This window comes from Pezoporus occidentalis, unplaced genomic scaffold (genome assembly GCF_034315485.1).
Source record: "Pezoporus occidentalis ecotype Australia unplaced genomic scaffold, CSIRO_AGI_Poc_V1 ctg8, whole genome shotgun sequence".
NCBI classification, from domain to species: domain Eukaryota; kingdom Metazoa; phylum Chordata; class Aves; order Psittaciformes; family Psittacidae; genus Pezoporus; species Pezoporus occidentalis.
Window position 1 is genome coordinate 2,585,539 of NW_026916158.1, and position 15,372 is coordinate 2,600,910.

General features: G+C 55.8%; 1 protein-coding gene across 1 annotated transcript; it reads right to left on the reverse strand.

The window, feature by feature from the left end:
* Positions 1 to 10,355: 10,355 nt before the first annotated feature.
* FAM43A (family with sequence similarity 43 member A) lies at positions 10,356 to 12,295 on the reverse strand. The gene has a single exon (XM_062602972.1). The coding sequence runs from the start codon at positions 12,162 to 12,164 to the stop codon at positions 11,076 to 11,078; it is 1,089 nt and encodes a 362-aa protein (XP_062458956.1). The 5' UTR covers positions 12,165 to 12,295; the 3' UTR covers positions 10,356 to 11,075.
* Positions 12,296 to 15,372: the final 3,077 nt, after the last annotated feature.

The window sequence follows — 15,372 nt, forward strand, 5'->3', positions numbered from 1 at the left end:
GGTTATTGGGAAGGCATATGGGGCTGTGAGGTGCAGCATGTCTCTCAGCTGGAGGTGCACTCACATTGGCTTGGTAGCAGCACACGCCAGTTGCTCTTTGGGGACTCACTTGCTTTTGACTTCACTTACTTCAAAGCCCGGGCTCCTGTGCGTTTTAGTGATGTTCACACACATCAGGTTTCTAGGCCAAGCAAGAGCTTTCATTCCATGCTGCACTCAGCAGCTCTGCATGAAGGTAGCTTGTGGTTAAGTAAGGTGAGAGGCTGAAAGTGGTTCAATTTTGCAACAATAGCTGAGAACAAAGTACAGATTTTACCATTTAAAACTGGGACAACACAGAGCTGGAAGGGTTCTGTGGGGTTATGTTGTTTTCATTTCCCTTTTAACACCCAGGAGCGTTTTTTGAGTTGAATTAAATATACATTATCCATGGCCTTTGCCTCACGCTGGAACATTCCTATTCACATCTGAATGGCAAAGCCAGGATGGGGCAGCAGCACCTGGGGAGAGAAGGATGCAGAAGGGGAGGAGAGGGACTCCTGTTAGGGTTTGCTTTCCTGGCCAGGGCTTGTCCTGTTCCCTGCTGCCAGCTCCTCTCAGCACTACTATTTTTTAACTCTTCTTTTTCATCCTTCACTTAGCACACCCAGCTCATGTCTGGGCCTCGTGTATGTAGGAGTGACACCAAAACAAACACTCCAAACTGAGCTGGCCTCGTGGCTTTTGTTCTCCTTCTGCCCTGAGCTGCAAGAGCATCTCTTCATCTTGACAGAAAGTATCTTTATGTTACACTGCTAAAAGTCATCATCACCATAATGGTTCTTATGGCAACACAGGAAACTGAGCTCTTAAAAGCTCCTCTTGCTTAATGCATGTCTCGTAGGTGGGCCCTTATGCTTACCTTACCCCTGGGAACACAGGCAAGCCCTGGGGCTGAGCCAACTCCTTTCTTAGCTGCCTCCTCCCCCCCGAACAGGAGAGGACGGCACCTGAGTGGCAAAGCAAGCGCAATCACTGCCATCTCAATCACCCACAGCTACGTTCCTTATACCATATGGTCCATAACAGTCTTGGAATCATTTTCCTCCTCACAGTCTGAGTTTTAAATAACCCCACAGCCTCTTCTTGAAAACCTGCCGAGCTGAAGCTGCTGCAGGTCACGTTGTGCAATTTGCTGTTGCAAGACAAAGAAAACAAGTTCTTTTTCACAATTACCAAACCACTTCATCGAGCAATTTCCCTGCCTCTGCGCTTTGGTTTCAGTTAACAGTATTCCTTGGGGAGGGAAAGTCTAACTGCACTTCCGAGTGACTTACTGCCGGTTCTGCCATTACAGATGATTGAGAAAAGTTGCTTAAGTGTTATAACTGCCAGAAGCAGCTTTTCCATGCCTTGTGCTAGATCCAAACCCTGGTGAAGACACTTTCCAGAGGGGCCCACATAGCCCTGCCTCGGGCACCAGCCCTCCAGCTTTAGGCTGCCTCTCCCTGGGGTTGAGCCCCATCTATTTGTCTCAGCGTGGCTCTTGCTGGGGGCTCTGCCCTTGTGTGTGAAAGCCCTGGTCCTGATGAAACAGCTCTTTCTGGGCGTCCCAGCACAGCCCCAGCTGCTTGGCAGGGGCTCAGCACCAGCCCAGGAGAGGGAATATCACCCCTGCTTTGAGATGGAGGGCAGGAGGGGACTGTCCCCATGGCATACAGCCCTTACAGGGAACCACAAGCCTTTGAATAAGAAGCATCTCCCTGCAGTGGCTACTTGCACCTTGGGGCATCCCCATCACCCAATGCATGGCACAGCAGGAGGAGCACAGCTCCCAACACCGAACAGGACGGACACTGGTGCCAGCAGCAAAGCTTGGCTGCACTGAACCAGGGACACCAGTTTATTCCCCATCACCCCACAGCAGGAGCTGGCACTGGTGCTATTCAGGACAGCGGTGCTCCATAGTGGGCTGCCACCAGCCTGCCACCACCAGCTTTTAGGACCAAGCCACACTGGGATGTGGGGTCTGTGTTTCTGCTGCCGCCTTTCCCGTGCTTCAGGGCTGCCCCACTGGTGCTTCCCCAGGGATGGGGGGCAGCATGGGGACCGAGGCCCAGGCCCCCATTTGAGCTCTTTTGCTGTGCAAAGGCAGCACCCTCATTTTGCAGAGGGCCTTGGCTCGCTGCATCTCAGCTGCCAGCCCCTTGAAGCCCCAGTGGCCCCAAGGAGCCCACTGGGGTGCCCCGGCTCCAGGCTGGCCACAGCTCTGCTCCAACCCCCCCAGACTTCCTGCATTTGTTTCACTCAAGCTATCTGGGGGGAAGTAGAGTGTTGTTATGTCTTCAGCTCAGTATCTATTTAGAGAAGGATAATGCCATTGTGGGGGAAGACAATGAGAATATGAAATGCCTAAAATTCTCTGTCTCTCACTATTTTGACTGATTTTTTTTTTTTAATCATTTTTTTCCCCAATGGGTATTTCCTTGAAAAACTACAGTGAGATGTGATGGACATCAGTGGGGGGGGGGAGGCTAAAGCTTGAGTCAAGCCCACCAAGATGAGGCCAGACTGGTCCCTGCTTTAGCTCTGCTGCAGGCAGGTGAATCCTGCCCACTGCCTGTTCGGGGCAGATCAGAGGAAGGCCAGGTTACAAAGAGAAGGGATGGCCTGTGCAGGAGCAGATCTCCCCAGGAGACCTCAGGGAAAAAGATAGCAGCCACCCCCTCCTGTCACTTTCCCAGCGCAATGTTTAGCTCCTGATTTGCTCGTGGAATCCAGATGAGCACCTGTGATGTCTTAATGTCGTTGTCCCACCAGGGCTGGCTTTAGGCAACTTTTTTTCCCTTGCAGGATGTAACTAATTGGACTTGACATCAGGGAGAGTCATGTTGGGTCCTGAAATAGCTTTCTGCTCAGTATTACTCACAAAGGTACCATGGGGAAGCAGAGGTGTAAGTGTCCAAGGAAATACTTTCACAGGCACCAGGGTGATGTGTGGCCATAGAGGCCACCTGAGCTCGGGTCATGTCTTGAGCCCTGGTAGCCCAAACTGGGGAGCAGAACTAACAGCCATCTATGGCCTGGCTGATGACCCCCAAGTCTGGGTTAGCCCAGAGGTGCAATAAGGATTTACAGACCTTCTGCTGCTGTGCAGCAGGTCCTGGCAATACCCTGTGTCTGCAGCAGTCCTTGCTCTTCTGCCTCGCTCACCCACTGGAGCTTGGAGGGTCTGGTTTCCTTGGTGTTTCTTCAGTAAGAGCAGTGAAAGCCAAGCAGAGGCAGCTGGGTTCAGCTCACTTCAAAGCAGCAGTAATTGAGAGGTCTCTGTGGGGCTGGGCTGGGAGTCCAAAAGGGGAGAAGGCAGATCTTTGGTGGCCTTTCCTAGCAATGGCTGTGTACCTCCTGGCTGCAGCTCCAGCATATCTTGGTGGACCTTAGGGTCTCTTGCACTGCTGTAGCACACTGTATGCTCTACTAGGTCTGCTGAGACCTCACTCCAGCCAGCACTGGAGCCACAGAGGCTTTTTGCAGCAGTCGTATGAGGATAACTGCTGTGCTGGTGCAGGGACTCCCCTCCTTGCCGTGCTGAGCCTTTGCGTTACAAGACAAGCCCGGACATTGCTTAAGAAAGTAAAATTAGATCAGAGCAGCACCAAAGATAAGCAGCTCAGATCTCATCCCACAACTTGCTGGAGGAGTGTGGCAGGCAGGAGGCAGGATGGGACAGTGTCACCTGCAGGGACAGTGGCAGATTGCCCCTGGGGTAGTCCGAGCACACAGACCTGCCCCAGCCCTGGACTGATCAGAGCTGGATGAGCAGAGGTATTGCGGATGCAGGACATGGACATGGGTGTTGCTGCTGCTGCTGAGCCAGGGCAGAGCAGGGCAGGTACCTGTATGTTCCTGCACTGGGGATCCCTCCAGGGAGGTCAGGCTACTTCCCAGCTGAAAGCAGATGGTGGGATGGAGAAGGACCTCCCATGGCCCTGGCTGCTCCTCTGGGTTCTGTGTGTGATGGAGATGCGGCATATACCCTGCCCTCTGCAACTGCATCTTCGACTGGCTCATTTGCCTCCTGGTCACAGTGCCTGTTGCTGCTGGGGCCCTGGCAAGCTGCCCTGGGTTTGGGCTTACCTAGGACCCCAGAGAAGGTGGTGGGCAGGGCATAGACCCCAGAACATGACCCTCCTGCTGGGAAGCCTCCATTTCCTCCTGTGTAGGCAAACGCAGAAGCAGGCTGCAGGGCAAACACAGCCCTGTCCATGTTCCTAAGTCAGCATCACTAGCGGTCAGCTATAATTAGCTATTGCCAATGAATGTTCCTGCCAGTAGCTGCCTTGGACCGACTGCCTTGCACCAGTCTCATCTCCTTGGCCATGGTGGACATGGATGGAGCTGCCCCTGCAGTCCACAATCACAATGTGCACGGGCAGAGAAAGCACAGGTCTCCCTGCTCAGAAACAAGTATTTCCAGACTGCACTCTGCTTTAAGGGGAAGAGGAAATGTCGCACCAAAGCAGGCTGCTCTCAGACGATCTCATTGCTCACCCTGGAGCTGAAGTTAAAATCCCTGCAACAGGCAGAGGGGAATGAGGTTTCCCAATGCCCAGAACGAGGCACTGGGGAAATACCACATCCCTACCTGTCATCCCTATTCTTTGCTGTCCCTGTGGACCTGTTTTAAGCAGCAGAATGAGAAGTCAGTGGTGGGGAAAGCAGGCAGATGCGTTCGCTTTTGGCTCTATTGTTTCATAATTATTAGCAGAGAGATTGAAAATGTAATTATGATAATGAAGCTAAATCACAATCTTCCTACAGGAGCTACCAAGTTATTTGTATCACCTTTTAATCCTAATTCCCTTAACTGTTCCTTGCCCAGAGGAGGAAGAGCCTTCACAGCTTTGGGCTGCCTGCACTGTGTGCCAGCGCAGACAGTTCTTGTTGGCACTTGCTGAAACAGCAGTGACTGGCAGCCCTTACTCAGCATGAAATTGGGATAGGAAAATCGCTGTGACAGACAGCAGTCCTGAGGGTTGGAGCAATCTGGGGACCACAGCAGGAGGGGAGAGCTGGAGGGGAGCATGCAGGGCTGGAAAAGGCAGTGCCCAGCTGCGGGCAGGGCTGGCTGGAAAGGGCAGAGCGATACTGGGCAGATGCTCAGCAGGAGGCAACTACCAGGGTTGGATTCAGGCACCACATCTCCTGTCCCTTGGGGCTGAGGGTGTACCTGCCACCATGATTTCTGGAGCTGGCATGAGCAAGAAGCTCAATGTAGCAGGACTTGAGGGCCATGGCATGCCCAGGCCAGCCTGCCGCAGAGCTCTGCTCTGCTCACAGACCGAGCAGCAATGGCTTCATGCTGTTGCTCTGTTGGTTCCCTCCAGGAACGCTGTCAGCTCTAATTAATGTCACAGTTTAACTTGCTCACGCATCCGAGCAGACTGTGTGCAACTTCACGGTGCCATGGGAAGAGCGATGAGTCCCATCCCAGAGCATCCACTTGCATCCCCTGGGGTCTTCAGAGTACCCACACCAAAGAGCAGGTATTTACAGATCTGGACATGATGACAAGCATATCACCCCTCTATGTGGGATGGCAACAGGATCAGGTGCAAGAGGCAGGCTGCCCAGCTGCCCTTCATTTTGCAGCAGGAGAACATGGGAGAAGCTCTATAAAAACAGCCCTTTTCTGGGGACAGTTTGTGAGGGGAGAGCTCATGTCCTTCCCATGGAGCTGAGGACATGTTCAGGGTGTGGGGACAAATGATGTGTCCCCATATGTACCACCACATCTGGGATGCCTGGGACAGAGATAAAGGACAGTAGCATGAAAGCCCAAACGCCTGCATCAAACAGTCCCTGCCCTTCAGCAGTTCTGTGCTATTTCACCCCAGACTTTGCCCAGCTCCTGCTATGGGACTTGTTTTAAGTACACAGATGGAAGCTGGGCTCTGGCTTACCAAGGCTGAGCACGCAGGGCATCTCCCAGCTTGGGAAAAAGGGGTTTGCAGCCATTCTGCTGCCCCCACCCTTCAGCAGCAGCATGGAGAGCAGTGATCCTGGACGGTCCTGGGCAGCTGCAGCCTGAAGCTCAGCTCCTTGCAGAGCTGCAGTGTTGAGCTGAGGGCAGGACTGGGCCCATGTCCTTCATTATATAACTGTTTCTCCATGTGTTTTTGTAGCTCTCCTGCCAGGCAGAGCCCCCACTGGCAAAGGGGAATGTCATGGTTCTTTGAATGCGTAGCTTTGATTTCACACTGGGCTGTAGCAGCAGCAAATTCCACCTACCCCACCCCCCCAGCAAGCACCCTGCAGGGCATTAACAAAGACGCAGCCCCCTGTTAGCCACTAGCCAGCAAGCTAGAGGTGTCACCTGGCCTGAGGTGGGTGATGGAGCTATGAGAGAAGCATAACCCCAGAGGCCAGGCCAGGTCAGCTCATCCATGGAGCTCTTTGAGCTCTGAGCGGTGCAGATGAACTGGCCTGGCTTGGCCTCCGGGACCCCATGCTGTCCATGCCCTGCCCTGGCTGCCTGCCTGCCCTAGCATTCCTGTCCCTGCACATCATCTCTCTCCAGCTGCTGGGGAAAACAGCCCCTGCTGCTACCAGCGGCTGGGGTGAGGAGGGGGAGCCGCCTTCATGGCACATGAGCTCTGCAGGAGCTGGGGCTGCTTCTGGCCTTGGAAATACAGGGATATTTTCCTCCCAGCTCCAGAAGTGGGAGGTGAGGCACAGCTGGCCGGCACTGCGCGTCGCTTGCAGAACCACAGGTCACCAATGGGATCCTGGTTACCTTCGCCCAAGAAAACCAGGGTCTGTGCAGTGCTGTCACCCACACCCCCTTGGGTGGTTTGAAGGTAGGAAGGAGGCCTGCCCTGTGCCTAATTTGCAGGCTGAAATTTATGGTGTTTCCCCACTAAGTAGTGGGGGATATGGTGTGATGACCAAGAACTAGGAAATGGGGCAGTTGTGGTGTCTTAGGGATGACTAACAGCAGTGGGACAGGTCAGGTGCTCTTCCCCAACACACCGCCAAGGAGGAAGTCCTGACGCCTTCCTGCATGAGTTGCAGCGTATGTGCTGAAGGTGACTTGGAACCGCCCTAGGGGCTGGAGCCATAAGTCAGTACTGGGTATTATTGCCTGTAGACCTCAAAAACAAGAGGGTTTCACCACTGACCTGGTGACATGTGACCAGACCTCACACCTGGAAGCCCAAAGCAGCCCTCAGCAGTTCCTGCAGCATTGCCCCTGGCCCAGCAAACTGGATGTGCCCCATGCAGGGCATGTCTCCAAACTGAACTGCAAATAATTCTGGATCTAAATCAGTCCTGCAGTCTGGGCTAAAAGTCACTCCGTGTCCTGGCTCATTCCACTTGATGACTGGCTAATTTTTCTGGTTGTCAATGATATTTTTTCCTGTTGTGGCTGAGGAATATGTGAGGACAGGAGAAGGGCATGCTAAGATCAAAACAAGAAGCTGCACGTGGGATCCTGCAAACACTTCCACATTTGTGTGTGCCGGCCCCCCTCGCCTCATTACCTATGTCCAAGAGCAAGTCTGTAGTACACCAGCAAATACACAAAGTGAACAAACAGTATTAGCAACAAGTGCTCTCTTCCCCTTAATCTCTTCATATTCTGGAAATCATCATTATTGCCTGGAATAATTACATACTCTGTTTAGCCATGACATGCTCAGTAAATCTCAGGCGCTTGGTGCAGTACCTAAGCTGCCCTGCCAAAGTATCAGTCCTATGTGCCAGATTGAGACCAGAAGCTGAAGCCTGTAGAGTAGGATCATTGCCTTTCCTGGTGTTATATCATTTGTTATGGGTATTTTCTAGACAATTCATCACATGCTGCCTGCTAGATCAGACCTGTGTGAAGCTCAGCATTCAACCATACCATGCTGTAAGGGCTGCCCAAGCCCAGGCAGGACTGTGGCCCACCAAGCCGTGACTGATGTGTCAGTGAGCAGGGCAGTGATTTGCAGCAGTGGCAGATAGCAATGCTTGACATGTAATTCTGCAAACATCTGCTCCCACATCTGACTTCCCCACACAGTCCAAACCTACCAGCAGAGCAATCAGGCTGCCTTTGCTCTCCCTTTGCTAGCCCATCCTTAGGAAGCAGCGGTGGGATGGGGCAGCTGGCTGTCACAGAGCAGTTCCAGGGGCTGCGCTGCTCTTTGTGCAGCCCACACGCCTCAGCTGTGTCAGGGACTGATTCACCATCGCCAGCTGTAAAGCTGACTTAGCACTGATGAATGGAGCCTGATGGATGGGGGACTGTGCATCTCTGCCTACAGCCTGAGCAGGGGACATGCCACGCCTAGGGGAACGCTGCACCTTGTCTGCAGGGAGCAGCTCCAGCACTGAGCAGAGACCACAGAACAGTCTGTCCTCTACCAATGGGAGCAGTGCCTGGGACAAGAATGGCATTGCAGCAGGCAGCAGAGCCTGTGTGTCCCACAAGAAGCCTTTTCCAAAGCCCTGTGCTTCTCCTGGGCTGCCTCCCCATCAGCCAGCAGTAGGCTTTTCAGCTCGGCAAGAAGCTACTTGTTTCAAAAGAAAATCATTAGCAGCTCAGCTCTTCACTCAAACCTATTGCAGAGAAGGTCTTGCTCTCTCCTCCTCTCTTTATTCTGGAAGATGCTCCTTAAACTTGCCATGCAGAAAATATGACCTTTTTTCTCCTCACATGCACATGCTGTCATTTGCAGGCCCATGCATCTTGCTACAGAGGGGCCACGGCAGTTAAGCACACATAATAACCTGGCACTACCACTGCAGGTATCTGTATGTGGTTTTTTTTCCAGTGGCTCTACTACCGAAATATCTCAGGCACAAAAGGATTTGGACCCTACATTTACAGCTAATGATCTGTACAGGAGTCTAAGGAAAATACATAGTAACCCTGCTAATGGCTTCAAGCAGGACTGCTTTAGGCCCTGGCTGTTTCTGGTGCTGCTCAGGAAATGCAGCTCCCGAATGCAACAAAAACCTCTCTTTACTGCTGCAGACACGATGGCTCTTCTGGACAGAGGAAAGGAATTGACTGAGCTAATGCCATTAACCACCTTTAAAGCACACATGGAGGATGTACAGCAAACACTTCCCAGTCATTCAGCAACTGAGGTTAGCTCAAGCCAGCCTGTGAATTCCCCTGGCGTGCCCTGCTCCAAGTACTACCTGCTCGCTCCGCCCCAGGAGACAGCAGGCAGCAGCAGAGCACTCTGGGCATAGACCTAGGGCACTTGTGATCCCCAGGGTCCCCCCTGTAAGCAAGTCAGCCTTGCAGCTCCCACCCTGGGGAAAGCACTGCAGGATAAGGCCTCTCTGGTGTTTCATTTTCCTCTCATCACCTGCCCCTTCTCTCCCCAGAAAAGGCAAAAGGAGCTTTGCCTGAGAAGGAGCAGCAAGATGCACTTTTGCGAGGCATGTCTCAACAGTGACAAATCCAGCAGTGGCCACAGTCACCTGCTGCATCCTGCTGCCCATGCCGAGCGTGACCTGGGCAGGAAGGTGCCTGTTTGGATGGGGAGTCCCCCTCTCACCATTACCCCTTCCCGTGCAAACCACCCCGGCGTGCCACCCTCCTCGGGCTGACTCATGCTGAGGCAATGGTAGAAGCTTCTCCCTGGTGTGGTGGCAGATTTTGCAATCTATTTTAATGGGGTATTTACAAGTTTGGAAGCTGGCTCCTTGCACAAGGAGTGTGGCCTGGCCCTGACAGCTGGTTGGGCTTTTCATTGACATTCCTGCAACTCACCCCATTGCAGCACAGTGGAAAACATTTAGACATCAGAAATGCCTGATTAATTACCCTTTAATTGATACCTCTACTCAGGAACAAATGAAACCGGAACATCCCTACTGCCCCGGGAGCCTGCCACTTACAAACAGATTTACAGCTAAAAATACCGCGGCAGTCCCGTGGCTAATCAACTTCACTGCTTACCCTGGGTGAGGTTATGAAATTGTCTCAGGCTGGCACTGCGAGCTGGGAGAGACCAGCTCCAGCAGCAGGGAACAAATGCAAACTCCGTGAGGGCTGCTCAAGCTGAGCCTACAATCCAGCCAGAGCCCCCGACACGAGGCTTCTCACACGTTCCTGCCCCTGTCATCAAAGGCTGCAGAAAGAAAACCTCATCCCTGTGTCTCATGAAACCTTAAGTCCCCGGTGCCGTTTCCCCAGGGTAAGATTTCCATTTGGCTCAGGAATCATGATCAGTGTTTTCAAGGGCCTTTCTGTGCAGTGAACTCCTGCAGCTACAACACATCCCACGGGATCTTCCTCCTTCCCTCCCTCCACCCTCCCGCATTTCCTTACAGGAATGCACACAGAGGCCAGATCACCACAGTGACCCCAGTTTCTTTTAAATTACTGTCATCTTTATTTTCTTCATGTATGTGCAAACAGAGGAGATCGCAATGGTGGTGTTCTTAAAAATAACAAAATGTATTTGCATACATTTCCCTATGTACAGGTGAACAGCCACAAGTAGAGTCTTCTTTTGCACAGCAAAAGATCTAGAGCACTGAGACCGGGGACAGGACTGGGGCCCCAAAAAAGGTCTAACTTAAGAAACAACAATAATTAAAAAACCAAAACCTTCACAACAGTGCAAACCTCTCGGACACGACAGCACAATGGAGTGACTTTAATGGAGAAAACGGCGGGGGCCCCTCTCGGATGTGAGATTTCTGACTGTAAACAAGGTGCAACACCTCCCTCCCGCCGCCCTCCCCCGGGAAAGCTATTCCAGGAATTTGGCAGATCTTCAAGGGCTGAGCCGGAGGTAAACAGCCCGCGGCAGCCTCCCCTCCTCGGGCCACGGCGGGCTGGGGCCCGGCTCCGGTGTCGCTGCCCGGGATGCGGCGGGACACGGGGGCGCCGCAGGGAGCCCGGAGGGACCGTCAGCGCCCGAGGCGGGGCCCGGCGGGGCCCGGCTATCTCGGCGGGGCCCGGAGGGGACCCAGCGCGCCCGTCGGGGCCGTGCACTGCCGGAAGGACCGGAGGGAACCCAATGCGCCCCGGCGGCGCCGCGCACTCCCGGAATGGCCCGGGGACCCCCGGCGCGGCCGTGCGCTCATCCGGTCTCGGGGTCGCCGGGGGGCGGCTGCTCGGCGCCGTTGCAGGGTGGGGCGGCGCCGTCCGGGCCGTTGCTCTCCAGGGAGGACTCGCTGCCCGTGCTTTCGCCGGAGAGCAGCCGGCGGACGCGGAGGTCGGCGCGCAGCGAGCGCAGGTCGTTCCCCAGGCTGAGCTCGCCCAGGTCGCGGAGGAGCTGGCCCAGCTCCTGGCCCTCTCCGCGGCCGGCGCCGGCGCGCAGCAGCTCGCCCTCGGGCTCGCCCAGCGCCTCCAGGATGTCCTCGCAGTCGCAGTGCATGGCCCGCTCCTCCTGCTCCTCGCCCAGCAGGTCCTCCGTGATGGAGCCCAGCTTGGGCGCGCTGCGGCTCCGCTCCACCGGCGGCTTGTAGCAGCACTGCCCGTTGAGCAGCTTGCGCAGCGGCACCAGCGGGATGCTCTGCTCGCCCACCAGCTGCTGCTGCTGGTGCCGCGCGTCGTCCCGCTTCTTCAGCCGGCGAAACTCGGCCAGCGCTGTGGCCGAGGTCTGGTAGAGCAGCAGGGCCATGGCCTTCGCCTTCTCGGGCTTAGAGACCAGCACGGCGTGGCACCGTAGCATCACCGCCTTGTGCTTCAGCTCGTGGCGGTAGATCCAGGCGAAGACGCGCGGCAGGCGCGGGTCGGCCACGCAATAGGTGACCCGGTGCAGCAGGTAGAGGTGGCCTGGCCGGCGCAGCCCCTTGTCCTCGGCGTGGGCCATGCGGATGCCCTGCGCGCTGATGGTCAGCTTCATCTTGGTGCCCTGCCGGCCCGCTTCGCTCTTGCTCCAGATTTTGCAGACGGCCAGGTCGGTGCAGCCCTCACCCTTGGACTGGATGGTGGTGGCGTTGCCCAGGTAGAGCACAGTGTACGTGGGGTCCTCGCTGGTCACGCGGAATTTCCGCCGCTTGGAGCGGAACATGCTGCCCACACGGTGCAGAGCGCTCTCGGGGCAGGCGCGGGCCAGCGAGGTGAGCGCCGAGTAGTGCACGCTCACCGCGTACCCCTTGGGCTTGCTCTGCCGCCGCGCCTCGCCCGCCACCAGCTCCACCTTGCTCCGCTTCCAGGGCAGCATCGCCCCGCGAAGCCGCGGCTAGGCGCCGCGACGACGGCTCCGGGCGCGGGGGGGCATGCCACGGCGACGGCGACGGCGGCGGCTGGGCTGCCCGCCCGCCTCACATCCTTGCGGGCTGCGGGCCGCCGCGGTCGTAGATATAGGGGGGCGCAGGCGCTCCGCGGGCGCGGAGAGGGGAGGCCCCGCGCACCGAGGGCGGAGCGCCCGCTGCCCGCGGCCCGCCGAGCCGGCGGCGCGCTGCTCGCCGCCCGCCCGCCACCGCCGGTCTGCGCCGCCCGCCGCGGCGCCCCGGTCCCGGCCCCGGCCCCGGCGTGCAGTGGGGCGGGCTGGGGGCGGGCACGGGGCGGTGCCAACCCGGCCCCCTCGTATTCCCTCTCGCAGCGGCCCGCGGAGCGCGGCCCCCAGCGGGAGCCGTGGCCGCTGCGCTGCGGACCTGAGAGGAGGGCCCCGCGGGGTTCTTGCCCGCGGTCAGCGCGATCCCCGCGCCTGCTGTCCGGCTCCGTCCCTACGGGAGCCGTACCCATGGCCAGGCTCCCGAGGCCGGAAGAATGAAAAGAGCTGCGGGGCCCGGGGGGAGGGTGTGTGTGTGTGTGTGTGTGTTGGAACCGGCAGCTCAAAACCTCCCAGAATGATAAAAATCTCAGAGCCACTGTGGGGCCTCACACTCCGGGAGAACCCGAACCCCGGCAGCTTTCCGGGCCAGGGCGTGCAGTGCAGGAGCCCCACTCTTGCAACATAATTTTCCCTTTGATTTGGTTAGTACGGCTCTGAGAGCTGAAGAGCCTGCAGCATTTAAAAGCTATTATGCATGAGTAATGCTTTGCTCTTTATTTACACGCAGCAGCAGCATAACAAGAAGCTGTCTTGCAATTTCTTGCTGGGGTTGTTCGAGTACAGGCACAGACATAATGAGAAAGTTGATCTCTGTGTCACTGCTAGAGCTTCTTATGTATCATGTCCTTTGCCAGAAAGAAGAGACATTCCAAGGTTGTGGAGAACAGCACTTTGTCAGTGTTTGAATAAAAGCTCAACAAAAAGGAAGTGGTACATACGTGTGCAGTGCGATATGTAAAGGCCTGCTTAAATTATTTGACAAATCATTTCTGGAGTTTGGATCAATTAAAATCAACCCGTGTATAGTTATCATTATGGTTATTATCATTGTTATTGTTATAGCATTATGCCATCTAGCAGATTACTTGAGAACTGCAAGTAACTACTTGAGACAGGCGTCAAATTGTTCAAAGCATCTCTCATTTGCTTACATTTCCAAAATTCCCCCTCCCTGGAGGGCAGCGTCATCAGCGCCATCCCCTGAGGCTGCTCGGCCACAGCCGGTACCAGGGGACGCCTGGCCGAATCCACGGTTTCCAGAGGCGGGTGGTGGGTGTGGATCTGCAACACACTGCATTTCCTGTCTTCAGCAGTGCAGCACTTTTGCAGTGTTAGGAAGGCTGTGGCTGGCCCTGAGAAGTGAGTGTGTTGATGCTCTGATTTTCCTATGGGAAAACTGCTGCGTGGGCTGGGCACACAGTAGTCAGTGCACAGGAGTTGTTGCATGGCGGAGGAAGCTGCCTTGGCCCCTCGGTGTAAAGCCTAGCACCCACTGAGATGCCTGCTTGGCCTCTGGAGCACAGTCCCATGGGACTCCACAGGAGTCCAGAGGGGCCGGTGAGGGGCTGAAGTCCACCCCAGCTGGTGGTGCCCAGCAGCAACCGCCCCAGCTGGGGGTCCCTGAGTTCAGCCCTGCCTGGCCTGACATGGGCTGGGGGCAGGGCACCCATCCGGAGACCCTGCGGCACCGCTAGTGTGGAGGGCAGGAAGGAATGTGTGCCATGCTGCAGTCCGTTGCAGGCAGCTCCTGACAGCCTGCAGGACAATCCTCCTGAATACCAGGAGATGGTTTGTACCGTTTATTCACTTCACCTCCAGAAGCATCTGAAGTGCTTTTCCTTTGTCTCCTTTGTCTTGCAAGGTGAAAACTCTGCTGTGCACAGAGAATAAATCCAGCGGGTTATGGTGACATGTGAAACTCACATGAGGCGTGGCACTCCTGCAGTGCCCCCAGAGCTGCCTTCTCCCCTCGGCCTGTCCTGCTGAACCAGTGTGGTGAGAGCCCGCAGTTCATGCCCGTGCTCAGCTCTGCCACCTCCCTGAACAGTGCCTGCGAGCCGCAAGGCCGAGACCATCCCTGGCTGCTGCTCTGAAATGCATGGGCCCGGCAGCCTCTCTGTGCGAGCAGGAATTGCTTTTTTTTCCTCCTTCCGGCTATGGGCAGAGGAGCCCTTCCTGGGTCCGGGGCTGGTGGCTCCACAGGCAGGGATGTGCAAGGGAGGATCCCGCCAGGCCTCCCTGCAGCCCTGCCTCCAGAGGGAGGTTAGTGCTGGGGGGGGCTGGTGCATGGACACTTGTGGTAATGACTCCCACAGAGCTGCTTGCAGAGCAGTGCTGAACTCTGCTGTCCTGATGGAAGTGACCTGGGTTCAGAAATGAAGACCTTCAATTTTCACAGTGTGGTTTGCACGGGCTGCCAATCCCTGTGTCCCTCCAACAGCACTTGGGCACACCTTTCTACAAGCTCCAGTGGTGTGTAAGCTGAGGAGAAACCCTGCCCCCCTTGCCCTCCTCACAACCTCCCCAGTCCCCAAGTCAGCAGTATTTCTGCTTTGCCTTCTTGGGGCAGAGGTTCCCTTATCAGCCCCTTAGAGACCCACTGGGGGCTTCATGTGTTGGTTTGGGAGCAGCAGCATCCTTGGCGTAGCTGCCTCTGGGCCAGCTGAAAGTGCAGCAGCAGGGAAGGTGTCTTAGGGTTACAGCCCTGCTCGAGGATGGAAACTGTCACAGCTCAGTTCCTTGCCATGCTTGCTCACCAGTTGGTGTGCCAGACCATTGCAGCCTTCCTTGCTTCATTAATGGGCCCAGTTATCTTCAGGACCATCTATTTCCTGCTGTGCAGTGGCTGCTTCAGTCCTGGGCATGGAGGATCGATGCATGCTTCAGCAGCAGAAGAGTACATTGCAAGTCGTGGTGGCCTGTGACGGCAATTCCCAAACAAAATGCTGACTCCTCCTCGCCCCACGCTGGCTGAGGGGTAGTGCCACAATGTTTGGATGAAGTCCAGCAGCAGGAAGCTTGGGGCACCTGCCCTAAGCGTAGCGCTGTTCCCGTGACATTGGATGTCTGTGTTTCACTATCAGGAGGAGAGACT